General features: G+C 66.7%; 9 protein-coding genes across 9 annotated transcripts in view; 7 read left to right on the top strand and 2 right to left on the bottom strand.

The window, feature by feature from the left end:
* The window catches only part of EMIHUDRAFT_456249 (hypothetical protein), a gene marked incomplete at both ends in the record, with an annotated part of 1,963 nt that extends 300 nt beyond the window's left edge, over positions 1 to 1,663 (top strand). The window contains 6 exons of the mRNA XM_005783994.1: positions 25 to 385; positions 548 to 686; positions 778 to 971; positions 1,048 to 1,095; positions 1,163 to 1,312; positions 1,427 to 1,663. Of these exons, the coding sequence (XP_005784051.1) occupies positions 25 to 385; positions 548 to 686; positions 778 to 971; positions 1,048 to 1,095; positions 1,163 to 1,312; positions 1,427 to 1,663 (1,129 nt within the window). The remainder of the gene's footprint in view (positions 1 to 24; positions 386 to 547; positions 687 to 777; positions 972 to 1,047; positions 1,096 to 1,162; positions 1,313 to 1,426) is intronic.
* A 2,342-nt stretch (positions 1,664 to 4,005) lies between these two features.
* On the top strand, positions 4,006 to 4,741 carry EMIHUDRAFT_72264 (putative ABC transporter; the record flags this gene model as incomplete). Its single annotated transcript, XM_005783995.1, has 2 exons — positions 4,006 to 4,470; positions 4,547 to 4,741. Coding segments are annotated over 2 exons (660 nt in total), but the record flags the coding sequence as incomplete, so codon positions are not given.
* Positions 4,742 to 5,104: 363 nt separating this feature from the next.
* Positions 5,105 to 5,767, top strand: EMIHUDRAFT_231593 (hypothetical protein; the record flags this gene model as incomplete). The annotated part of the gene is made up of 1 exon (XM_005783996.1): positions 5,105 to 5,767. The coding sequence occupies one exon, from the start codon at positions 5,105 to 5,107 to the stop codon at positions 5,765 to 5,767; it is 663 nt and encodes a 220-aa protein (XP_005784053.1).
* Positions 5,768 to 6,497: 730 nt separating this feature from the next.
* EMIHUDRAFT_456250 (hypothetical protein) lies at positions 6,498 to 8,183 on the top strand (the record flags this gene model as incomplete). The annotated part of the gene is made up of 6 exons (XM_005783997.1): positions 6,498 to 6,614; positions 6,683 to 6,847; positions 6,881 to 7,041; positions 7,213 to 7,558; positions 7,655 to 7,772; positions 7,823 to 8,183. The coding sequence occupies 6 exons, from the start codon at positions 6,498 to 6,500 to the stop codon at positions 8,032 to 8,034; spliced, it is 1,119 nt and encodes a 372-aa protein (XP_005784054.1). The 3' UTR covers positions 8,035 to 8,183.
* A 339-nt stretch (positions 8,184 to 8,522) lies between these two features.
* On the bottom strand, positions 8,523 to 9,482 carry EMIHUDRAFT_72243 (kelch domain-containing protein; the record flags this gene model as incomplete). The annotated part of the gene is made up of 1 exon (XM_005783998.1): positions 8,523 to 9,482. The coding sequence occupies one exon, from the start codon at positions 9,480 to 9,482 to the stop codon at positions 8,523 to 8,525; it is 960 nt and encodes a 319-aa protein (XP_005784055.1).
* A 944-nt stretch (positions 9,483 to 10,426) lies between these two features.
* EMIHUDRAFT_364880 (hypothetical protein) lies at positions 10,427 to 11,178 on the bottom strand. The gene has a single exon (XM_005783999.1). The coding sequence runs from the start codon at positions 11,172 to 11,174 to the stop codon at positions 10,809 to 10,811; it is 366 nt and encodes a 121-aa protein (XP_005784056.1). The 5' UTR covers positions 11,175 to 11,178; the 3' UTR covers positions 10,427 to 10,808.
* A 1,361-nt stretch (positions 11,179 to 12,539) lies between these two features.
* EMIHUDRAFT_231597 (hypothetical protein) lies at positions 12,540 to 14,381 on the top strand (the record flags this gene model as incomplete). The annotated part of the gene is made up of 3 exons (XM_005784000.1): positions 12,540 to 13,240; positions 13,319 to 13,604; positions 13,683 to 14,381. 3 exons carry the CDS (start codon positions 12,540 to 12,542, stop codon positions 14,379 to 14,381), a joined length of 1,686 nt encoding a protein of 561 aa, XP_005784057.1.
* Positions 14,382 to 17,452: 3,071 nt separating this feature from the next.
* EMIHUDRAFT_231600 (Hypothetical protein) lies at positions 17,453 to 19,409 on the top strand (the record flags this gene model as incomplete). The annotated part of the gene is made up of 2 exons (XM_005784001.1): positions 17,453 to 18,512; positions 19,072 to 19,409. The coding sequence occupies 2 exons, from the start codon at positions 17,453 to 17,455 to the stop codon at positions 19,407 to 19,409; spliced, it is 1,398 nt and encodes a 465-aa protein (XP_005784058.1).
* Positions 19,410 to 19,872: 463 nt separating this feature from the next.
* EMIHUDRAFT_231601 (Hypothetical protein) lies at positions 19,873 to 21,557 on the top strand (the record flags this gene model as incomplete). The annotated part of the gene is made up of 7 exons (XM_005784002.1): positions 19,873 to 19,947; positions 20,035 to 20,244; positions 20,324 to 20,461; positions 20,662 to 20,725; positions 20,896 to 20,994; positions 21,107 to 21,220; positions 21,310 to 21,557. 7 exons carry the CDS (start codon positions 19,873 to 19,875, stop codon positions 21,555 to 21,557), a joined length of 948 nt encoding a protein of 315 aa, XP_005784059.1.
* Positions 21,558 to 24,034: the final 2,477 nt, after the last annotated feature.

Below are 24,034 nucleotides of genomic sequence, written 5' to 3' on the forward strand. Positions count from 1 at the left end.
AAAAAGTACGTGCAGTTGAGGAAGCAGCACGGGCGACCGGCGCGGGATCGAAAATGTCGTCGTCACGCGCAAGCGCTTCGCGTACGAGGAGGCCGTCAAGGCGGACCCGCACACGTACGATGTCTGGTTCGACTACGCGCGCCTCGAGGAGAGCGCGATCGAGGCCGAGGCGGACTACCACCGGGTGCGGGACGTGTACGAGCGCGCCGTCGCCAACGTCCCCCCGGCGGCGGACAAGCGGCTGTGGCGGCGGTACATCTACCTGTGGCTCAAGTATGCCATCTTCGAAGAGCTGACTGCGCTCGACGCGGAGCGCGCGGCCGCGGTGCTGGCTGAGGCGCGCCGCGTGGTTCCGCACGAGCACTTCACCTTTGCCAAGCTATGGGTGCATGCGGCGCACCTCGAGGCGCGAGATCAGCCGCCGAGCCCCCAAGCGTCCTCTTGGGGAGACACCTCCGAGAGAGGCGGCGGCCGTGGGCCTGTGCCCCCCCTCCTGCCCCCCCGGCTCGCCCACAACCTACCGAGACGCGCCCGCCCACACAACCAGGTCCGCCAGAAGCGGCTGGATGCCGCGCGCAAGCTGCTCGGCCAGGCGATCGGCCGCTGCCCGAAGGACAAGCTGTTCAAGGAGTACGTCCAGCTTGAGCTGCAGCTCGGCGACGTCGAGCGGTGCCGCAAGCTCTACGGTGCGCGACAGCCCCTTCCCCTTCTCACCACGTTCCTTGGTCGCGCGCCTGCGCGGCACGCCGCACGACCACCACGGCACGCGTCCCACAGGCCGCTATCTCGAGTGGTCGCCCTCCAACTGCGCCGCGTGGGCCGCCTACGCCGACCTGGAGGCGTCGCTGGGGGAGGCGTCGCGCAGCCGCGCCATCTTCGAGCTGGCAGTGGGGCAGGAGCAGCTGGACATGCCGGAGAGCCTGTGGAAGGCGTACCTCGACTTTGAGATTGGAGCGAGCGAGTGGGACAAGGCGCGCGCGGGGCGGCGGCGCGCGCGTGTGCGCCGCCCGTGGACGGCGGCTCCTCACACGCCCCTCCCGCCCACAGGCGCGCGCGCTCTACCGCCGCCTGCTCGCGCGCACGCGCCACGTCAAGGTGTGGCTCTTAATTAGTAGTTAATTAGTAGTTAATTAGTAACTAATTAAGCACGCGCCACGTCAAGGTGTGGCTCTCCTTCGCGACGATGGAGGTCGAGGCGGGCGGCGAGGGCGAGGGCGAGGCGGCGCGCGAGCGCGCGGCCGCCGTGTACGCAGAGGCGGAGGCGTCGTTCCGCGAGTCCGGGCAGAAGGACGAGAGAGTGCTCGTCCTCGAGGTGCGCGAGATTGCGCGAGATGGCCCGAGATGGCCCGAGATGGCCCGAGATCCCCCAAGCGCTCGACGTCGGGCACGCTTCCGAGACCTCTCCGGGGGGGGGGCTCCGAATTAGGCGTGGCGGGACATGCTCGCGCGCGGCGGCTCGGAGGCGGCGCTCGCTTCAGTGGAGGCGAAGATGCCGAAGCGGGTCAAGAAGCGGCGGCCAGTGCTGGGGGAAGAGGGCGAGGCGGCGGGGTGGGAGGAGTACTACGACTACATCTTTGCAGAGGAGGAGGCGGCGGCGCCCTCGCTCAAGATCCTCGACATGGCGCGAAAGTGGAAGAAGCAAAAGGTCGAGGGCGACAGCTAGTGGGCGACGGGCCCGCAGCTTTGGTGGCGCGCGTGACCGTGCGGTCTGGCTGTGGCTGCCGGGATTTACTCGTACGACGATTCTGAGCCGTGAGCGGTGGCGCGCTGGCGGAGTCGACACATACACGTCACCGCGCGGGGGCGCGCAGCGGGTCGGGCTCGGGGGCGCGCGCCGTGCGGGGTGACATGTTCGATCTCGTCATTTGGCCGCACCTGCCCTGGGCCCCGTGTGCCCTCGCGTGGGCGCGGCCTCGCATTTTTGCATCTACACACGCTCACATGTATGGTAAAAATACGGTTGCGAGGGCGACTGGTAGTTACACACATCGCGGTAACGTGCCGGCGCGGCGCCGGCGGCGTGGGCCGTGTGCGGGGTGTCACAGTCTCTGATCTAGTGATACACAGTGTGCGTGTGGGGCGCAGGCCAGGGCGTTGGGCCGCAAAATTTTTTCCCGCGGGAGGGCAGAGGAAACCCCCCCCCCCCCCCCCCCCGCCGCCACTGTTTCTCGATGACTCTCACCAGCCGTACTTTGCGGCCGTTGCTGCCTTCGACTTGCGCCCCTGCGGATGAGGACGTCAGAATGTGAGACGGCGAGCGGGGGCGGGCGAGAGGGTGAGGGCCGAGACCTTTATTAGCGGAGAGCTCGGGTGGGTTCTTTCTTGAGTGCGGTGTCTCGCAAAGCATCACCTGCGCCGACATCTGCGCGAGCGAGGCCGAGTTGGTCTGCGCCGCCGCGGCCAGCGAGTTGATCTGGTGCTTCTTCTTCTGCAGCCGTGAGACGCCGCCCCCCGACGCCTCGACCGCCCCTGTTTTGCGATTCCAAAACGAGGCTGCGATCTTGACCTCCTGCGGCGCCTGGGAGGCGCGGGCGGGCGGACAGGCAGGCGTTAGCCAGCAGGGGGGGTTGAGGGCGTCAGTGGCAGCGGCAGAGACCACGGCTTGGGAGTGCCCGGCAAGACTTCTGGTACAGTGGCCGGCAAGACTTCTGGCTCACGGGTGTGTGTGCTGACGGGCGAGGCTTGCGCGTGGCCCTCGGCAATCACCTGCTCTGGCTGGTACGCGTGCGAGGCGCCGGCGGCGCGCAGGGCATCCTGCGACACCGATACCACGCCCCCGCTGCTGGCCGCCTCCAGGAAGTCATCCGGGAGCTCTGGCGGCGGCGCCGGCCCGTAGCCGCCGTAGCCGCCATTGCCGCCGCCGCCGCCCAAGCCGGCGCCGTACGAGGCGTAGGACTCGGTCACGGCGCTGGCCTCGAGGGCCGAGCTCGCCTCCCCGCCAGCCGCGTCCGCGTCACCGGCCGCATGCGAACTGGCGGCGCCGCTCCCGCCGCTCCCGCCGCCCCCGTACAGATCGCTCCGCACTTTGACGGACGCGCCTGCCCCGTGGATTGGCGGCGGGAGCCGCGTGGCACGCGGCGCACTGCCGACCGCGGAGAGAACGTCGTCCGCCGATGCGAACGCGCCCGCCGCCGGGCGCGACGGCGGCGGCAGCAGCGCCGAAAGCCCTGCCCAGCCGCGGCCCGGAGCGGCACTGCCCGCACGGGGCGGTGCTGCTCGCGGGGGTGGGATGTCGGCGCCGCTCGCGTCGGGCTCCATCTCCGGCGGGGGCGCCACCTCGAAGAAGCCCGATGGCAAGGCCTGCCGCTTTGCCGCCGGCGCTCCGCTCGCGCCGAGTTGGCCCGTGCGCTGAAGCGCGTTGAGGCTCACGTCGCGCTTGCCAAAGGGAGCGGCGGCGGAGGAGGAGGAGGCGGCAGGCGGAGGAGCAGGGGCTGACTCCTCCTCCTCCCCCTCGCTGTCGGAGTACGAGACTAGCATCCCACACGTGAATGTGGCCGCGCCTAATACCAGAACAAGAATTTTGCACGCATTTGACCACGGCGCCTCGTCCCATCCGTGCCGTCCTCCCATCCCTCCCTTGGGTTGTCTGTTTTCTTTCTTTCTTTCTTTTCGTCCCATCCGAGGTGGCATGAAGGTTGCAGCGAGAAGCGGCGAGAGACTGCGAAAAGAGATACGAAGAGGCAGACTCCCCAGGGTGGGCGACGGCTAGCGCATCACACTCTCCTCTCCTTAAAATCCCTGTGTGGTGGCGGCGTGCCGTTCTCCCATCCCTCCCTTGGGTTGTGTGGTTTCTTTCTTTCTTTTTTTCGTCCCATCCCTCGTTTGGCGTGTCTGTTTTCTTTCTTTCTTTAGCCACAAAAAGAATTTTGCCGTCCTCCCCCATCAGACATGCCGTCAGATAGCGACGTCACTAGCACACCCAGAGTCCCAGAAACCCCGAGGAATTGCATATTAGTGCCCCTATGTGTGCTGTGTGTGTTAGGCTGAACAAGCTTTTCCTACTCGCTCGAGATTGCGGCAGGCCAGGTGGTCGCGCTGTGCGGCCCGTCGGGCTCGGGCAAGAGCACCATCATCGGGCTGCTCCAGCGCTTCTACGACCCGCAGGCGGGCACTCTGATGCTGGACGGCGTCGACATCCGCACCCTCAACCTCCGCTGGCTGCGGCAGCAGATTGGTGTCGTCGGGCAGGAGCCGGTGCTCTTCGAGGGCACCGTCGCCGAAAACATTGGATACGGCAGGGAGGGCGCGACGGAGGGCGAGATCGAGGAGGCGGCACAGCAGGCAAACGCGCACGGCTTCATCATAAACGACCTCGGCGACGGGTACGCCACTCAGGTGGGCCTGCGCGGCGGACGGCTCTCGGGGGGCCAGAAGCAGAGGGTCGCGATCGCGCGCGCGCTCGTGCGCAAGCCCGCCATCATGCTGCTCGACGAGGCGACTAGCGCCCTCGACAACGAGAGCGAGAAGATCGTGCAGGCGAACTGGCGCGGCCCCTCCCCCCCGCGCGCGATCTCGCGCGATGTCCCGCAACCTCCTGCGACCGCAGGCGGCGCTCGACGAAATCATGTCGAAGATGAAGCGCACGACCATCACGATCGCCCACCGCCTCTCCACGATTCGCAGCGCCGACAAGATCGCGGTTATATCGGGCGGGCAGGTGGTCGAGCAAGGGTCGCACGACGAGCTCCTGCAAATCGGCCCCAAGGGCGTCTACTTCCAGCTTGTCGCGGCGCAGCAGTAAAAGCGCGGAGCTTCCGACCGGGACGCCACAGGGGGCGCCGCGGTCTCAACACTGGCTTCCAACATGTACATGTATGTAGTGGTGTACATTCCATTTAAGTTCTCTTAGGGACCGGTTTCAGTGTCCAGTCGCGAGGACTGCTCGTCTACGACCGAGAGGGGCACAGACCCCGAGGGACCGATCTGCGGCTTGTCCGGCGCGCGCGGCACACCGCCTGCAAAGCAGAGGGCAAGAGGCGCGACGCCGTTTTGGATGGCGGCGTGGGGGTTGTCTCTGGACTCTGTGCGCGTGCAGGAGAGACGCAGGGGCACAGAGATGCAGTGCTTGTAACAGCGCGGCGATCTGATTTTTTTTGCGCGCATAATGGCCGACAACGCTTCTCTCGCCGACCTTGCCCGAGAGCGGCTTGCACGGCGCGGACCGCCGCCGCCGCCTGCCGCACGCTTCGTGGCGCTCCCTGCGGTGTCAGGCTGGAAGCTGCTCGCTGCGGTCCTTGTGGGCTGGGCTGCACTTGCCTGGACGCAGCGGTCAGCTTGCGGCTGCGGCGCCGAGCACAGCCCAGAACAGGCGCTTGCGGACGCGCTGAGCGGCCTTGGCCAGCTCCTGAGCGGCGCGAAAAGTGCCCGGTCCGTGCAGCAGTCCTTTGGCCAGAGCATGGAGCGGCTGCAGCAGAGCTGCGACTCGCGGCTCAGCTCGGCTGTCTGCCACACCTCCTGCTGGATGGCGGGCAAGGAGCTGCAGCGGTCGATCTGGTGGTCGTGCTTCAGGCGCGGAGGCCACGGCCTGCCTGAGCAGCCGGGTGGCGGTGGGGCAGAGGGCCGCGGAGCGGGCGGGCCTACCTCATGGCCGGGGCTGGTGGGGGAGAAGGTCGGGCACGCCGTGCGCCGCATCTCGAGCGAGCGGCCGGACGTGTCCGTGCGCGTCATGCGGGAGGGCGACATGGCGACGATGGACTTTGATGAGGCACGCGTGCGGGTCTACGCAGACGAGTCGGATACCGTGACGCGTGCGCCCATCATAGGCTGAGACGCCCGACACGGCACAGGTTCGACGGGTCCATGTGAACGGAGCCGTCCTCGGGATCCGCGGGAACCCTGTCCTTTTTTGCTCAGCGCGCCGATGCTGTGGCGGTCGGTTTAACTATTTTGGTCGGGAAACCCGTCTTTTCCGCCACTGGCACTGCGCTCGTGCACTGCGCTCGTGGCGTCGTGGGACGTGAGATTGTCTTGGGACGTGTGGCAGCCCGTGCCTCGTCTCGTCCGAGGAGCGAGGAGCGAGGAGCGAGGTGGTGGTCCGACGACCGGGGTTCGTCCGACGCCGCGAGCGCGACGCGGGCGGCCGCCGGTGAGCGCGGGGTCGATTTAGTTCGTTCCTACTAAACGGTTAGGAAAGAGAAAAAGAAAGCCGAAGGCGCCACATGCGCGAGCGAGTCGAGGCTAGTTGCCCCGCCAGCGACCCCGGACGTGCCCACGCCGCGATTTTCCACGAGTCGCAAGATTTTTCCTGGGAGGCTCTTCGCGACAGGGTAGAGGTTACGGTGCGGCGGCAGACTGAGGCAGTCAACACTGCGGCCGCACCACAAGGCGTCGGCGAGACAGAGACGCAGGCGAAGCGGTGGGAGAGCCACTTTGTGCGGCACGCGGAGGCGGCGACGCCCTTTTTCAAGGAGCGGCGAGGGCTCCTCCTCATGTTCCCACAGCTCCTCGGCGGCGGCGGCGGCGGCGGCTGCGGCGGCGGCGGCGGCGGCGCGGCTCCAATGCGCGTGCTTGAGCTGGGGTGCGGCAACGGATCGAGCGTGCTGCCGCTGCTGCGCGGCAATCCGCTTGCTCGCGTCCACGCCACCGACCCGTCGCCCACCGCCGTGGCTGACACGGTCCGGAGGAGGAGGAGGAGGGCTCCCGGTGCGCGGAGCCGGGAATGCGACGTGCGTGTATGCTCTAGGTGCGTCGGGTGGAGGAGGCGGGCTTCTCCGACCGGCTCACGGCCGAGGTCCCGCCCGGCCTCACACGCCCGTGCTCGCCGGGGCACGGCCCGTTCGACGCCGTCATGGCCCTCTTCACGCTGTCGGCAGACAGCCCGCGGCGAGCGGCGCGAGAGCGCGGCGCGGTTGCGACGTGCGTGTCTCACGAGTGCGGATAGGCCATCCCGGGCGGAGACGACGCGGTGCTCCTCTCGGCCGCCGCGGGAGAGCTGCGGCCGGGCGGCGTGCTGCTGCTCCGGGATTGCGGCCTCTACGACATGCGCCACTTGCGAGACGCTGCGCGCGGCGAGCGCGACGCCACCCTGCTACCCACAAACAAGTCTAGCACTCACACATCGTGATCATCCTGCTACGCGCAACCCTTCATGCACGCACACCGCTGCCTACCTTTGCGCCTGCCCCGAGCAGGCGCCACGCCCGTCGACACGGCGGCCTTCCTGCGGCCGGGGGGGATGCACCGGCGGTACTACTCGCTCGCGGACGTGGACAGGCTGGCCGCGGCCGCGGGGCTCGAGGTGGTCGAGAGCCGGTACTTGTGCGTCCGCCTCACCAACCAGCGGCGCGGCGTGCACATGGACCGAGTGTACGTGCACGCGGTGTTGCGGCGGCCGGTGGGGCACAGCAGGCGCCTGCTCCACGCCAACTCTCGGCTGCGCATCTTCGACGAGCGGCTCGGTCCGGACTGCACCGCCAGCGTCCACCACGCGGTGCCGGCGGTGCGGTGGCAAGTCCTCGATGCGAGCCAGCCGACGCCGTCGCCCTCCTTCCACGCCGCGGGCTTCACGGCGACGGTGCGCAACGTCTCGCCGCACGAGCGGCGGGACATCTGCTTCGAAGTGCTCGGCGAGCCGCTGCACGGCGAGGAGGAGGTCGCGCGGCGGCTGGCCGCGCCGCGCTGGCCCACGGCGCCGGGCCAGCGTCTGCTGCTCGAGAACGCGCTCGTGCGCATGTGGGACTTCCGCGCCAGCCTCGGGATGGACCGACTCGCCTTCCACCAGCACGTGTTCGACAATGCGTGGGTGGTGCTCGGCGACGGCGCGGCGCTCCGCGGTTGGCCCGCCGGCGAGGCTCGTCCCGTCACAACGTCGTGGAGCGAGTAGGCGCGGCTCTCAACGTCTACACGCCGGTCGCCGGCGGCGGCGCCAAGCTCGAGAAGACGGTGCATTTTCACGACGGCTTCGTCTCGTGGACGGTCGTGCGGAACGGCGGATTCGACGCCGACGGAGAGCCGCTCGCGCCCACGTGCTTGCACAGCGTCGACAGCGCAGTTCCGTCCGTCGAGTTTCGCGAGTATTTGATAGAGCTGAAGTAGCAATCCGGAGCAGCAATCTCACGAGCGGAGCCACGCCTGCTCTGCATGAATACCCCGGTGCCGGCACCGGACGGTGCGGGTGGTGAATCCGCGACGCACACAGGGTCCCGCTTCGATCCACTAAGTTGAAGTGAAAGCTGACGACACATAAACATGTAAAAAAATCATGCAAGGCACGGACACCTGCGCAGGAACATGCGCAGGTACCCGAATTAGCACAGCACCCGGCCGAAGTGTACAGTATTTAAAGACAGCGGGAGTAGAGTACACAGCCGCACTACAACCGGGCGTGCATGTGACATGGGGGGCTTTGTGAGTTAGGCTCAGTCACTGGTGGTCGAGCCTCGGCCAGTCGGTCACGGGCTGCGGCGGCGTGGGTACGTAGCAGTACATCCAATTGCATATGTGCACAGCCCTTCTGCCTACACGTATGAGAAGCGGCTCCATAAGCGGCCCCGAGCTAGCTCAGAGAACCACGCGCTCAGAGCTCACCGAACGCCAAGCGCGGCCGCGACGTGGCTGGTGCGTCGCGTGGGCATGGGAGGGCCGGCAGCCCAGCTGCCGGTCTGGGGGTCGAGGACCTGGACGCTCGAGAGGCGCGCGTCGCCGTCAAAGCCACCCACAACGTAGATTTTGCCGTCGACAACAGTCACGGTGGCGGCGGAGCGTGCCGTGCCCATATCCGGCCCGGCAGTCCAGCTACCAGTCTGAGAGTCGAAGATATCGACGCTGGAGAGGCGCGTCTCCGCAGCAGCCATGCCACCCACGAGGTAGATCTTGCCGCCGACAACAGCCGCGGCGGTGTGAGAGCGTGCTGTGCCCATGGGTGGCCCGGCAGTCCAGCTGTTGGTCTGAGGATCGAACAACTCGACGCTGGAGAGGCGCGTGCGGCCGTCAGCAGCCACGCCGCCCATGACGTACACCTTGCCCTCAACAGCAGCCGCGGCGTGGCTGCTGCGTACCGTGCCCATGGGTGGCCCGGCAGCCCAGCTGTTGGTCTGAGGATCGAACGACTCGAAGCTCGAGAGGCGCGTGCGGCTGTCAGTAGCCACGCCGCCCATGACGTAAAGCTTGCCGCTAAGCACGACCGCGGCGTGGCTGCTGCGTGCCGTGCCCATGGCTGGCCTGGCAGCCCAGCTGTTGGTCTGAGGATCGAACAACTCGACGCTCGAGAGGCGCGTGCTGCCGTCAGCAGCCACGCCGCCCATGACGAAGATCTTGCCGTCAAGCACGGCCGCGGCACAGATGTAGCGTGCCGTGCACATGGCTGGCCCGGCAGCCCAGCTGTTGGTCTGAGGGTCGAAGATCTGGACGCCGGAGAGGCGCGTGATGCCATCAGCCCCCGTGCCACCCAAGATGTAGAGCGCTCCGCCACCGACGCGGCGGCGCGTGCGCGGCGTGTCGCGCCGGTGAAACGCCTCGGCGAGCGCCGTGGTGAGCACATTCATGGCCGCGGGCGACTGCATCAGCGGCACCGCGCGAACGCTCTGCAGCTCCTCGAACTCGAAGAGCCCGAAGCGCACGTGCGAGAGCAGCGCCGCAACGGCCGCCTCGTCGGGCTGCTGCGCGCCGCACCACGCCTCGACGGCTCGGAAGACGGCCGGCTCGGGCGCCGCGAGGGCGTCGTCGGAGAGTAAGGAGCTCAGCTGGCCGTGCGACAGCGTCGCCAGCGCGTCGCTCGTCACATCGGCGAAGCAGGCGAGCGTCTCCTTCCGCGCCGCCAGAGCGAGCGCCGGGATCTCGTGCGCTGCCCCGAGCGTCCACGCGCCGAGGCACGACTCCGGGGTGAGCCGCTCTACGATGGCCTGCACGGCCGCGTCGCGGAGCGGAGCCAACTGCAGCCGGCATGCCGCCTCGAGCACCGGGACCAGCAGCGCGTTGGACGGCAGCGAGCACTGGCCCTCGTAAACAAAAGCGAGGAGCTGCGACATCGCCGCCGGCGAAATGCCGTCCAGCGTGAGGGGCCCGCTGCGGTCTGGCGAGGTCGATCGAACGTAGAGGGCACGGAAGTACTCCGAGGAGGCGGCGAGCACGTTGCGGTGCGCGCTGAAAGTCTCGGTGGCCCCGCCCTCGGACGCGGTGACGCTTGCATCGCAGAGGGCGCCCTCGCGCCAAAGCTGGACCAGCGATGGCATCTGGCGGTAGCCGCCGGCCAGCACGACCGCCTCCTCCGGGGCCGGGGGAGCGGGCTGCTCGGCGGCGCGGGCGCGCTTGCGAGGAGGCATATACACACACTAGCAGGTTGGCTCGCTAGTCGCTCGCCGCCCGCGCAGCACGCGCGGGCCTATTTTTATAAGGTGGCACCTTCGACATTGCGTTTCTTTTCTGTATAGGCTGTGTGTGTGTGTGTGTGTGTGAATCACACTTTATAGGCTGTCCTCTATTTAGGATTCCTAAGCTTAAAGGCCCGCTAAACGCGCGAGGCGGTGGCGGCGGTGGGGGGGATTGACAGGGGAGGCGGCGGGATTGACAGGGGATGGGGCGGCCACGAGCGGAGCGGCGGCGAGAGGGGGGGCGGCGGCGAGGCGCCAACGAGCGAGGAGCCCGCGCCATCAGAGGGACGCGCCGCTGCGAGATGGAGGGCGGCGGTGACGGAGGCAAGGCGCGAGGCGGCGGCGGCGGCGGCGGCGGCGAGAACGGCGGCACCGAGTTGTCTCGGTGAGCGGAGCGGCGGCAGGAGGAGGAGCAGCTCGCTGTTGAGCGCTTTTGAGCCTGGGAGCCCATGTCACTGCGACCGGCGTGCCCGGGAACGGAGATCGCGCGCGCGCCGCCACTCACGACGCGCGCGCGATCTTCGCGGAGTCGGGTCCCCAGAGGGAAGCGGTCTTCTCGGCCGACGTCCAGCTGCGCGGAAGGACAGGCGCAGCGGTGCACCGCGCCGCGTTGATTCGCGACCACCGTCGGCCGCGGACGGCGGCGGCGTGGCGGCCGCGGGCGCTCGTGAGACGCGCCGCTCTGCTCTGGTACGGTTCGTTCGACTCGTTGTGCCGCCACACGCCCGGCGGCCGCGGGTCCCAGAAGTGGTTGCGCGGGCCTCTTCCTTGCGGCCGCGGGACGGCGTCGGGCACGTCGTCGGTCGCAACAGATGCGCGGCGAGCCGCGGCACGTCGTTCCTGGCGCTGGTGGTTTGAGGTCGGCATCGTCCAGAGTTCGGTCGACGAGTCGAGAGCTTCAGCTGGCCGAGGGTGCCACCTTTGTGCTCTTTGTGCACGAAATCAGGTGTATATTATTTTTGCTTGGGGCGGCCCTCATGATGAAATTCTGGAAAAACCTGACCGGCCCCTGCGGTGCCCCTACCTACCTACCTACCTACCTACCTTACTTATGGGAAACTAAAAAAGAAAACACTCGAGGGGTGAAGGTGGGGTACTATACCAACTAGAGTGATGGTTGGTGGTACTCTCCTGCAACCACAGTCCTTCTTGTGACATGGCAGGCCACTCTCAAGCCCTACAAGCACCAGATCAACGACTTGGGGAGGGTTGACATCGTGATTTGGGCGGAAATTTTTCTTTTTCTGCTGTGAAAATTCCGGCGTGAAGAGAGGGAAAAACCCGACGGGAGGGCCCAGACCTACCCTACCTACCCCGTCATGAGGGCCGCCCCAAGCAAAAATAATATACACCTGACGAAATGGGAAATATATCTCTTTGATGCTGAGGGGCGCTTCGTTCCAACATTCACAGCTGCAGAATCGCAGGTTGGAAGGGAAGAGGCGGCGCGGACGACGATGATAACAACAGCCCTCCCAAGGGTCCCTGAATTGCCCAACTGTTTATTTGGCAGTGCGGATTGTTCTTAACTCAGGTGTGAATCGAGTCGGTTGTTGTTTGTTGTGCCCTTGTTTGTTTCTCTTGGCACCTTGGAGTGCTGGGGGGGGCGACAGGGAGGATGTGGCCTTGAGTTATGTGTACGCCGACTCAGGGTGTGTGGCAGCCAGCTGGCTGTGTGTCTTGTGAGCTTGTTTGTGTCTGTGTGTCGCTCGTGCGTGTCGTCATCATCTGTCCAGCGTCCACCCATACCGCGTTGGTGTCCAGTCCGAGCCTGGCTGTTCTTCACCTTTCTACCTACCTACCTAGTCGGTGTAAAGGTTTTTGCTCGCCTTCCCTGGGACCCCGTGTTGCGTGACTCTGTGCGATTTCGGGCCCGGGGTTGTGCGTTTACGTGAAGTATCCAGTTGCTTGCTAGAGTCCCTCGTCCGACGCGAGAGTTTTTGTAATTTGAGTTTTTGCTCGCGAGGCGTTTTGACTTTTGTGCTGTCCGGAGATGCTAAAATCTCTCTCGAGACGACGCGTGCGGCTCTCACACCCTCACTGTCGTCGCATCACGTTCTTGTTTCTTATCACCCTACTCTACTGTGAACAGCTGAACGCGAGCATCTCTCGGTTCCTCGGCCTGCCAGCCGTCGAGTGCTTCGCCGCAGACAAACGTCCCCTGGCTGGCCATCCGGCACGGGACGAACCTGCTGCCGAAGGAGAGAGGCGCAAACAGCCACATCTCTGATCATGCTCTCGCCGCTGCATCTCGCGCCGCTCTATGCCTTCGGGCTTCCACGCGTCCGCACGGCGCAGGGCTGGGTGGTCGGCTCACGCGCTGCCGATGGCGTCGAGCGCTTTGCGGGCATTCCCTTTGCCGAGCAGCCGGTGGGAAAGCTCCGCTTTGCCCGAGCCAGCCTCTCCGAGGTCCCGTTCCCGGGCGGCGTGCACGACGGCCGGCTGCCTGGCCCGCCCTGCATTCAGAACCCCGCGGGTCCCATCCGTGCTCCGGGAAGTGAGGAGCCGCCTCAGTCGGAAGCGTGCCTCCACCTCACGCTGTGGCGGCCCGCCGCCAGCCAGGAGCCGGCTGCTCCCCTCCCGGTGATGGTCTACATCTTTGGTGGCGGCCTCTGCGGCGGCAGCGCCAACGTAGTCTCTCTCAACGCCTCGCGCCTCGTCGTGAGGCAGCAAGTGATCGTCGTCAGCGTCTCGTACCGGCTGGGCGCGCTCGGCTTCTGCCCGCTCCCAGACTTCCCCGGCGGCGGCTCTGGCGGTATGAACGGGATCTACGACATCATCGTCGCGTTGCGCTGGCTCAAAGCAAACGTCGCCCCCTTTGGAGGCGACCCGGGCAACGTGATGCTCTTTGGCCAGTCGTCCGGCTCTTATGCGATTTGTACGCTCTGCGTCGCTCCCGCGGCGGCGGGCCTCTTCTCCAAGGTGGCGCTGCAGTCCGGGCCCTGCCTCGGCGGGCCGCCCGGCCGCGGGTGGGGACCCGTCACCTCCGTCTCTCCGTCCGCCATCGCGAGGGAAGTGATGGCGCAGCTCAACGTCACGAGCGGCATCGAGGGCCTCCGCGCCGTACGAGACGCGACCCGGATACAGTGGCCGAGCCGGTACATGGAGGACCTGGACGTTGCGCCCTACTTTAGCGCCTACTTCCCGGACGACGCCGTTGTCCGGTCGCCCCCCGCCGACCTCTGGGCCGCGGGGGCCATCCACCCGCGCGCGATGCTCGTCGGAGGCACGAGCAAGGACGGGACCGCCGCCTTCTACGGCACGGCCCCCACGCTCGGCAACATCGCCCCCGACCCGGTGTGCTCGCCGGGCGAGGGAGGCCGCCTTCGAGAGCGGCGCCCCGTCTCCTCACCCCCTCCGCCACCCCTGGCGCAGGCGCAGCTCGGCGATGCGGCCTACGAGACGGCGCTCAAAGGCGCGTGGGGCGCCGCGGCGCGGGCAGTACGCGCCCACTACCCGCTCTCGCGCTTTGGCGGCTCGGCGCAGGCGGCCTTCGTCCAGGCGGATGCCGACGCGTACGTGCTCTGCCCGCAGACTGAGGCGGCGAGGATGGCCGTCGCCGCAGGCGTGGCGGTGTGGCACTACGAGTTCTCCCACTTCATGCCGTCGCCGACCGCGCCGGGCGGCGGCTGTGACAACGGCGTCGAGCTCGACGTTGTCGAGGCTGGCGCGTCGGCGACGTGGGCCACGCACGGCGCCGAGGTGCGGTACGTCTTCGGGTCGGAGCAGAACCACGACACCCTGTCTGGTCGCCCGCGCATCGCCGACTGCCCCTTCTCGCCGGCCGAGAGGAGGCTCTCCGACGAGATCGGAGCCTACTGGGCGGGCTTGGCGAGGGAGGGCGACCCCAACAGCGGAGGGGGCGCCGGCGGAGGCCGCGCCTGGTGGCCGGCGTACGGTGCTGGGGCGAACTGGACGTCGCTCGTGCTGGGTGTGGGCGGCGGTGTGGCCAGAGCGCAGCTGCACGGCAGCGCGTGCAACTTTTGGACGCAGCTAGGGGGGGAGAGCACTTGGAGCACTTGGAGTGCAGTCATCAACCGCACATCCAGGACGCAGGAGAGATCAGCGAAATAAATAACGGGTATAACCGCCTCGTTGCACTTATGGTAGAGCTAGAGGTCCGGGGTAAACTCTCTCTATATAAACTGGTAACTGTAATATGTAAACAGGCCCCACACGCGGAGGAATACCGCGCGACCTCGACCGTGTTATCCGTGTGTTCCGCGGTGTTCGAAGTGAAAACACACACGGTCACGGAACACGGTCGGATCCCAGGTCGAGAGTTCGGTGTTCGACGTCGAGAGAGGTGTGATCAGGGTCGGAACAGGTGAGAGAGATACCCTCCTTCGAATCAGGAGACAGGACCGAGGACGGTTCTCTCTTGTCACCTTGCTACAGCCTACGGCTCGGCTATGTACACGTGTTTCAGTCCTCACGCCCAATCAGGGCATTCGCAAGCCGGCGGTACGTGTCCTCGGGCATGCGATCCGAGTGCTCGTCAAGGACACTCATTGTCAGGGAAATACAGCCAGCAGCGCCATTCGCACCATCTCCGAAGAGCTCTATGCGAGCCTTCGAGCTCCTCCGTGCGGCTTGCTGCAGCGCAGCTCTCAACCGGCGGCTGAGATGATCCGAAACAGGGGTCGAGATGCTTCCAAGAATTGCGTCCAGCACAGGCACGTCGTCCCGCTCCAGCGCCTCCTCCAACAGCCCGCGCAATGCGTCTGCAGCTGCCCGCGCCACGTCGAGGCATTCGTGTGGCAGCAGCGCAGCGAGCGGCGCCACCGCCCCTGCATCGTACACCTCGTCGGCGTAGCTCCTCACGTAACCGCTGGGCAGCCGCGAGTCCATCGAAAGGTGGTACAAGATGATGGCGGCGTGATGCAGCGTGTCGGCACAGTCTGCAGACGAGCACAGTGCCACACAGCTCGCAATGGCCCCACATTCTGCCACGGCGTGCACACTGTAGTGTGGACGGGACAGCTCTTGCAGCGCAGCGGTGGCGTATCGTACGAGCTCAGGCTCGCCACCAAGCTGTAGCACACGGACGAGGGCCTTGGCCACACCGCGAGCGTCCTGTAAAACAGGGTGCGTGCTGGCGTCTGAGTTCTCCGTCATGCCGTTCACCTTAGCGTGGAGTGCGTAAGTGGCCGCCAGCTGCATCTTCGACGATGCACCGCTGCGTTGCAGTGTGCTGATGTTCTCTTGCCAGGGCGCTCGACGTGCACGCTTAGGCATCGCCAGCGGATGGTGTGGTGGGGGAAAGGTTGCGAATTCTTGTTTTTTCGCTTGGATGACCGGAAATTCTTTTTCGTCGGTTCAGGGCCTCAGCTCCAGCTCCGGAGGTTCCCATGGTTCTTCTCCTCCTCCTTTCCTCCGTGCAGTGCTTAGCCGCTCTTCGAGCTCCAGAGACGGCACGGAGGCGCTCAGTTCTCGTTGCAGCTGCCACAACCGCAGCGGCACGCGCTTGGCCAGCCGCTGCCCTCAGTAGGGAGGAGTACGAGGCGATCGCCCGCCGAGCAAAGGACAACTCGCTGACCACGGACAACGTAATCATCCGTGCCATCCGAGACGATTTGCTGGATCCGGAGAGGGACTTCAGACAACGCAAGCTCGAGGGCGACGACTGCAGGGTCCTTGAGTCCATCGTCAAAATCGACAACAAGGCCGCGGATGAGGTGCGGACTGGGACCGAACAGCTGCTCAAGCTCAAATCGGCGGCAATGTCGGCGCCGTCCGGCACGCTCGGAGACCGCGAAGCGAGGGCCCTCTCCGACTCGTACACCTTCGGCCGCTCGCTTGAGGAGCGCATCCGCGAGCGCGCATCCATGATCAACGTCCGGCTAAACATGGACTGTGGAGGAACGTGATCACGTTGCCAGCGCCCATAAGCAATACGGCGATCGGCAAGGGGGCGTGGGGACGCTGGGGTCGTTCCGGCACAGCGCGCAAAGATGATGGCAGCTCTCGGTACTCGAGCACGTGACAGATCTCTCTTGCTGGTCGGTCGTTTGATGCGTATACGTCAGTACTCAGAACGTAGCATGAAATGTGAAAGTTCAGTCATGTTCGTAACACACTATATTTTGACAGCAAAGTGCAAAGAGCGAGACGGGGGGGGCCGCGGGGCGGGCACCACCCCCCAGCAGCACCAGCAGCACGCCCCGCCCAGGCCCACAAGAGCGCCCGGCAGGGGACGCAATTTTTATGCGCGCCCCCAACACGCACCCCGAACACACGACGCGCGGGGCACTGCGGGCGGGGGCGCATCCGCACGCCCACGGCCACGCGGACGCCGCGAGGATCCATCACCGTTTGCAGAGATCGGCAGGAGGGGCTGTAAGACGAGATCAGCATCAGGAGCAACAGGGACCGAGTCGAGGGACAAGGCGAACCAGGTGCGGACGACGCAGCTAGTGCTAGTCCCCGCGTAGGGAGCTGGTAGGGAGGACGACAGGAGGACGAGCCCGGCCGTTAGTCGCCGACCGCGCGGACCCGCCCCCACAAAGCTCAAAGGAACCCTGCCTAGAACCCTGCACAAACCACAATACGACCAGAACAAGCAATACGACCAGAACAAGCAAGACCGCCGCATGGGCGGGGACCTGCTCCCTTTTCAGAATTGATTCTCAATCTGCGAAGCTGTTGTTTTATTTAGTCTTTCTTCAGCCGGCCGGGCGGGGTCTGTTCTGCAAGGGCTGGGTACGAGAGGGGTGTGGCATCTCTTGCGGGTCTCGCCAGGGGCGCCTACTAACCTCGCTTGCGAGGGGCGTGTGGCATGTCTGAACGGACTCGTGAGGGGCGCCTGCCTACCTCGCTTCGTCGAAGCGGCGCTTGGTAGTTGGTACCCACACCCACCCCGCCGCATTCGTCGCCGGCGCGCGACACGTTCCCGTCGGCCGGACTGTCCTCGCCGAGTGCGTGCCGCTGAGGCGGGACGCACTCAGGGACAGTGCCGGCGGGACGCCCCCGGGTATGCCAGCGCCCTGTCCCTTGCCCTCTCTCCCCTAGCTTCCTCTCCGGGTCGCGCGATTTCTTCCTGCACGCGACTGCCAGTGCTCACGGTGGTTCAGCTCAGGCTGCTTGCAGCAAGTGCTGTGCCTACAGTGGCTTCAGGAGCCACAAAATCATTGCGTTCGGCGCAAATGAGTACGCGAAAGGGCGGCGACTATCGCCGTAAAGGCTCATCTCGGAAGGAGCTGGCCCGAAACCAGTATGCGGCAAGCCTGCGCCACATTCAGCTCTCGCAATCAGTGGCTGTCGCCGACGCCACCGCCGGCGGGCGAGCTGGCTCTGCGCGCACAGAGCTAATGCCGCTGGCACCGCGTACCGAAGCGCTCGCGGCGTCCGAGCCAGGGAAAGCGGCATCCGAGCCTCAAGGGGCAGCGTTCGCGACGGAGGCGGAGGGGTTGCGTCTGCACCTCTCCAGCAGCAGCAACACCGGCTACCAAGGAGTGTATAACCTCGCCTCTGGCCGCTTCGAGGCAAAGCGCAAGGTGGACGGAAGGACGGTACACCTCGGCTACTTCGCCACGGCGGTGGAGGCGGCGGTGGCGTACGCGCGGGCCATGAGCGAGGCTTCGGCAGTGGCGGCCTCAGCATCCAAGAGCGCGCCGCCCGCCGAGCCTGCCGGCGAGACGATTCTCTGCGGCCGCACGCACGAGCGCGACGGCGGCGCCATTGGATGCGTCCTGCCTGCTGGCCACGCTGGGCAGCACGCCTTCACTCTGCAGGGCAAGCGGGCTCGCTGCGTAAAGCGCCCGTTCGACCCGACCGATGTCGAGGCGGAGGAGCGCAGCAAGGGCGCTTCGAGACAGGACGGCGAAGAGTCGGAGGTGGAGGTGGAGGCGGCGGCAGGAAAGGCGGCGCTAGCAGGCTCGGAGGCCATGTCTAGCCAGGAGGCTCCGGTGGCGGAGGCGGAGGGTTTGCGCCTGCACCTCTCCAGCAGCAGCACCGGCTACTTAGCCGTGTACGAGCAGTCTGGCCGCTTCCAGGCGCAGCACAGGGTGGACGGCAGGCACGTCTACGTCGGCCTATTCGACACAGCAGTGGAGGCGGCGGTGGCGTATGCGAAGGCGGTCGGCGAGTACCAGCCTCCGACAGTGGCGACAGAGGCGGAGGGCTTGCGCTTGCACCTGTCGAGCCGCAGCAGCACCGGCTACAGGGGCGTGTACGAGCACTCTGGCCGTTTCGCGGCGAACCACAGTGTGGACGGAAAGAACGTCGCCATCGGCACCTTCGACACAGCGGTGGAGGCGGCGGTGGCGTACGCGCGGGCAGTGGGGGAGGCGGAGCTGGCGGCGGCAGGCGGGCATGCCGTCAGGGAGAAGCGGGCGCGAGGAGCGACAGACGCGGGGCAGAGTGCGAGGCGAGCTGGTGGCGGAGGCGGCGGCGGCGGCAGCAGCGGCGGCGGCAGCGGCGGCGTCGCGCTGTCATCCTCGAGCGACGCCGCGCCCTCTGCGCCCGACGCGAGCGTTCAACGCGAGGCGGCGGGGGCGGAGGGAGAGGACGATGCGGTGGAAGTGGAGGTGGAGCAGGAGGAGTCGGAGGCGGAGGAGGCGGAGGCGGAGGAGGAGGAGGCGGAGGCGATGAGCGACTACGACGACGGGGTGGAGGAGGTGGCGCCGCCGCCTCAAAGCTCCGCCGCTGCCGTTCCGTTGCTGGAAGGCGGCGACGTGCAGATCTCTGCCGCATCAGGCGCTTCGAAACTATAGTCAATGTGAGATGATCCTCACTCACCCACTCCCTTGCTTGCGCCGCACAGGCTTGCTGCCCGAGCATTTGCCGCACCAGCGGGCGCTCTGCCCGCTTCACCCCTTCCATGCGGCCGAGGGGCCGGTCGCGGCGCCGGTCGATGGCAACGAGGCGGCCTGCCCCAACTGCTATTGCCTCATCTGCGACGCGCGCGTGTCCGAATGCGGTCACTGGCGGGGCGGCGACGCGCCGGCGCACTGCAATGCGCACAGCAACAGCGCATTGTGGCGCCAAAAGCGCGTCAATGCGAAGCGGCAGCGCACGCGCGCGGTGCGGGCAGCGCAGGCGTTGGTCGACCCGCAGCCAGCGATGCCTTTTCGATCCGGTCTGAGGAGCGGGCTTGGGTGAGGTGCTTCGCACGGTTGTTCGGAAGATCGTCGTTGTGGCGCTGTGGGAACATCCCCAGGGCCTCCTCAACCTCTCATAGACCAGCGGCCGGTGTGTGAGTGAGTGAGTGAGTATTCTTGATACGGCTTTACGAAACCACGACGACACACACCAGTCGACTCGCATCGGTTGCCTCCATGAACAGCGGAGCTATTCTCGCGTCCACACCACACCTGGCTCCAACGTGGACACGCCCATAGCTGGGGACACTACTAGGTCACGCATGTGGCATCAGAAGTTTTATCTCTGGGCCCCGAAAGGCATCTCTAGCAGCGTCGTTACGCATGCGCCCTCCCCTCCTGGGCGCATGCGCCTCACGTCTCGCCAGAGCATAAGCCCTTGGTGTGCGACGCCGCGAGTTTTTCGCCATCGCAGCGAGCAGCAAGCAGCCGGAGGCAGCGCCGCGGCACTGGCTGAATGCGCAATGCGCTTGTTCTCTCGGCTCAGCCGCGGTTTTGCCCTGCGTCCGCCACCATCGACGGTGGCAGCACATTCGACGGTGATGGCTGCAGCAGGCCTAGGTGGAGCCGTGGGAAGACGTAGGTGGAGATCAGCAGCTCCACTCCGCTGCTGGAGCCGTGGGAAGAGCGCCGAGCCATACTCGCGATATGACCCGCTGCATGCGAAGCACGGTCCCGCTGCGGAGACGTATGTGCCTCCTGCCACGGAGGCTCGCATCCGCTCCCTTCAGCAGCAGATTGGAAAGGCCCACGCTGCGGGAAAGTACGACGAGGCACGCCTCGCTGCAGCCGAGTGCCGCGAGCTCGCACGCTCTCTTTTTGGCCCCGACCACCCGGTGAGAGCGGGCGGTCCCCGTCCTGCCCGCCAGCTTCACACCAGCACCGGCACACACTGCGAGCCTGTCTCCGCGACAGGTCAGCGCGAGTGCCGTCAACAACCTAGCGCTCGTACACCGCTCGCTCGGCGAGAGAGAGCGCGCGACGGCGCTCTACCGCGAGGCGCTGGTGCTTTACCGCCGTTCGGTCGGCGCAGAGCACCAGAGCACCGCCACGGTCATGACCCCCCCCCCCCCTCTTGTCCACCACTCACCCTCTCGCTCGCTCGCTCGCCGCCTGTCTGGCATTGACGCCTCTCCGCCCATCCTCGTCCCTACCATGCGTCGCCTCGCCCGCCGGACCGCCCCCCCCTCCCCCCCCCCGCCGCCGCCGCCGCCGCGGCTCAGCGTGCGCTTCCCCTTCTTCTCGTTGGGCAGGTCGCCAGCAACTTGGCCCTCCTCCTTCGGGACTCGTCCGTCGCCACACAGCCGGCGGCGGAGGGTGCGACTGAGGAAGATGGAGAGCTGGGAGGCAGGGGCTGGACGGGCGAGAGCAGCGCAGACGGCGCAACCCGCGGTGGCGGCGGAGGAGGCCGCGGAGGTGGCGAGGACGGTGTGGCCGGTGGCGGCCTTGCGAACGGCGGCGGCGGAGCCGCGGGCGATGCTCTGCAGGAGGCGCGCAGTTTGCTCGAGGGCGCGATATTGACGCGGCGGCGGCTGATGGGAGAGACGCATCCCGAGGTTTCGCTGGGGATGGCGCAGCTGGCGACGGTGCTTCGGGCGCAAGGTGCCCCCCTCCCCCCCCCAACCCATCCCCGCCCACCCCACCCCCGCGCCGCCTTCTCGCCCTCACCCACGCCCCGGCCCTTCTTTCCGGTCCAAGGCGACCTCGGCGCCGCATCGGACTTGCTCGAGCGGGCAACGGAGCAGCTCGACGCGAGCCGCTTCGCCGCCGAGGCGCAAGCGGGCGAAGGCGCAAAGGTTACGGCGCGCCTGGGTGCGCTGCTTGCGGGCGCTCGCACATCAACGGTGGGCTTGTGTGAGCGGCGGTGACGTTGCCCTGACTTTGTGTTTTGCTCCTCAAAGGCGCTCTGAACTCGCTCGGGCTCCTGCGAAAGCAGCAAGGGCGGTTTGCCGAGGCGCAGAGCCTCTACACGCGCGCGTCGTCCCTCTACGACACATGCACCAGCACCTCCTCCCCAGACGCCGTCGTCTGCCGGCACAACCTCGCCGAGCTCGCCCTCGCTGCTGGCGACGAGACGCGCGCGAGAGCGATCCAGTTGGACATCGTGCGGCGCGTTGAGGCGGGAACGGAGCGGTCTGCAGCGGATTGACCGAGTCCAGAGCGGATAGCTCGTCTCGTTGATTCGCGGTGTTTGCGCGCTGCAGCGGCACAGGTAAGCGTAAGGCATACGAGATAGCTACGGCTTTACGACATACGTTCGTCACAGATTTATAGTTCGGACTGCTTTAGACCTAGAGCCGCATTTTCTCCGTACTCCGCTCCGCTCTGTGCGCGCGGGGTGCAGCCCGCAGGCGGCCGCGCAGGGGGGGACCTGCGCGCGCGGGGACCGGCCCGCGGCCGAGGCGCGAGGGCCGTGGCGCGCCGCCCCCGCCGCGTGCGCGGTGTCCCCGTGAGTCTCGACTAACACCAAAGTGATACGCGAATCTCGGGATCTCAGAACTGTGGCGCCCTGGACCGCGACGTGTAAACCTGCTAGCACACGCGAGGCCCGGCGCCCCGCTTACCTCACGAAACCTCCTGTGCGCGGTCCTTTGCGAGCCTGCTTCACCGGCGAGAGGTCGGTCGGGCTGCCGAAGCCGTAGAAGGGAGGCTGCGCCGCGCCGTAGGGGTTGCCGTGTGGCGGGTAGGCCTGCGTCATGTACGTTGCATACGCATTGCTTGGGTCTGCCCATGCATTCTGGTGATGCTGTTGTTGCTGCTGCTGTTGCTGCTGGCCGTGCAGCTGTTGCTGGCCGTGCATCTGTTGCTGCTGCGCGGCGGCCATGTAGTGCGCGAACTGTATCTGCTGCGCCTACGTGTACCGAACGTAAAATTCGCGAGGTGTGGTGGTCCCTGCCTGGACGCTACGGAGCGATCGCCTGCTGCATCGCCTCGAGCTGGTCGAGACCCGGGGCAGGGCTAGTTAGCGCCGGGTCCCCTAGACCACTTACCGCCTGCGAGACCAAGCTGGTGGCTTGGTAAGTGCGAACAGGTAAGCTCAACAATGGGCCGCGCGGGTCGCCTCATGAAGCCTTCGATCCGCCTCCCTCTGTTGCGCCTCGAGGTTGGCTGCCCGGTCGCGCGTGCGATCGCCAAGCTCCTGCTGGTACCCGGTGAGTCCAGGCATCGCTGCGTCCGCCTCCACAGGTGGCAGCAGCGGCCGGCCGCCGGGCGAAGGAGGCATCTCCCGCGCCGCTCCGCCGATGCCACCGGGCCTCTCCCGCTGTGTCCGCGGCTGCTGCGCGATCGGCTGAAGTTGAGAGCCGCGTCGCGGGTTACGCCCATAAGGGTTGAGGTGGTCGGTTCGCGGCTTGGGGGGTGCCTGGTAACCGAGGAGGGGGGCGTGGTCAGGGGCAAAAGACGCAGGGGCTGAGAGGGACAGGGCGAGGTTGGGACTGAGCACCTCGTTCACCACGTCCGCCTCGCCAAATGCCATGACCTTGCGAAAGTGGACGGTCATCCGCCCGACGGGATGGTGCGCCTCTGCGGCCGGCGGCTCGAGCGGCATGAGCGAAAAGGTGTACTCGTGCTCTCCGGGCGCCGACCAGAGAGCAGGGGCCGAGTTCTTGCCCTTTGCGGTGTTGAGAAGATTGGCTGACGAGTCAAAGACCACAGCGGAGTTGACAACAGGCTTGCCATGGGCATCGATGGCGGAGAGAAGCAGCCGACCGGCTCCGCGCACCTCCAAAATCTCTATGGTCTCGTTCTCCTCGATGTAGAACCGCACGACGCTGTTCGACTCCGTGTCCAGCGAACGCGTCATCAACCTTTGGAACGCCCACGAACGAGAGGGGCGGCTCTTTCGCACGCGCTCCCGCTCGGACCGGCCGCGGACCGAGGCCTGGATCGAGATGGCGTGCCGCTCTCTAGCGCGTTGCTCCTCGCGCGCCGCCTTTCGAGCCGCCTCCAATTCGGCCATGCGTTGCCGCTCCTCTTGCCGCTGAGCCTCGAGAGCAGTCGGATCGAGCGGCGGCTGCGCGTCGCCCTACGCTCCGGTCCCGCTGTGTCGAGCTTGAGTGGTGCGGTGCGTCTACTAGGTTCTCACGAGGTGGCCGACGCCTGCTCCCAGACGCGTCCACCCTCTGGCTCCAACTCCTGATATTCGGCCAAGGTGTGGGTGCAGGGGAGTGGTTGGCGCGGGGCAGGGTCACGGCTGGGTATTGGGGCGGGGCGAGGTTTGGCTGGTGGCGCCAGGCTTCCACTCCTGCAGGTGCGAGCGTAAGATCTGGTCGAAGACGGTCGACTTGCGCTCGAGCGCCGCGCCGATCTGGGTGGCTGCGGCAGGCTCGACAGCGCCCCACTCGTCAGGCTCCATCCCGAGGACCTTCAGGCCGAGCGGCGCCATCTCGCTGAGTGCCAGAAGATCCTACTCACGAGGACGGCCAGGTGAGCGAGGGACGGGCGGGGTGCAGACTGCTCGGGCACAAATCTCCTGCTCGCGAAACGGGTTTCGCGACTCGGCCCCGCTGCGGCCCTCGCCGCCGCCCCCGGACCCGCTGCCCTTGCGGCGCACACTACTGCTTCTGTCGCCGTCAATGCCAGCGGGGGCCACGTCTTCGTCGTCTACGGGCCCCACCATCTCCCCCG

The sequence above is a fragment of the Emiliania huxleyi genome, assembly GCF_000372725.1.
Source record: "Emiliania huxleyi CCMP1516 chromosome Unknown EMIHUscaffold_174, whole genome shotgun sequence".
NCBI classification, from domain to species: domain Eukaryota; phylum Haptophyta; order Isochrysidales; family Noelaerhabdaceae; genus Emiliania; species Emiliania huxleyi.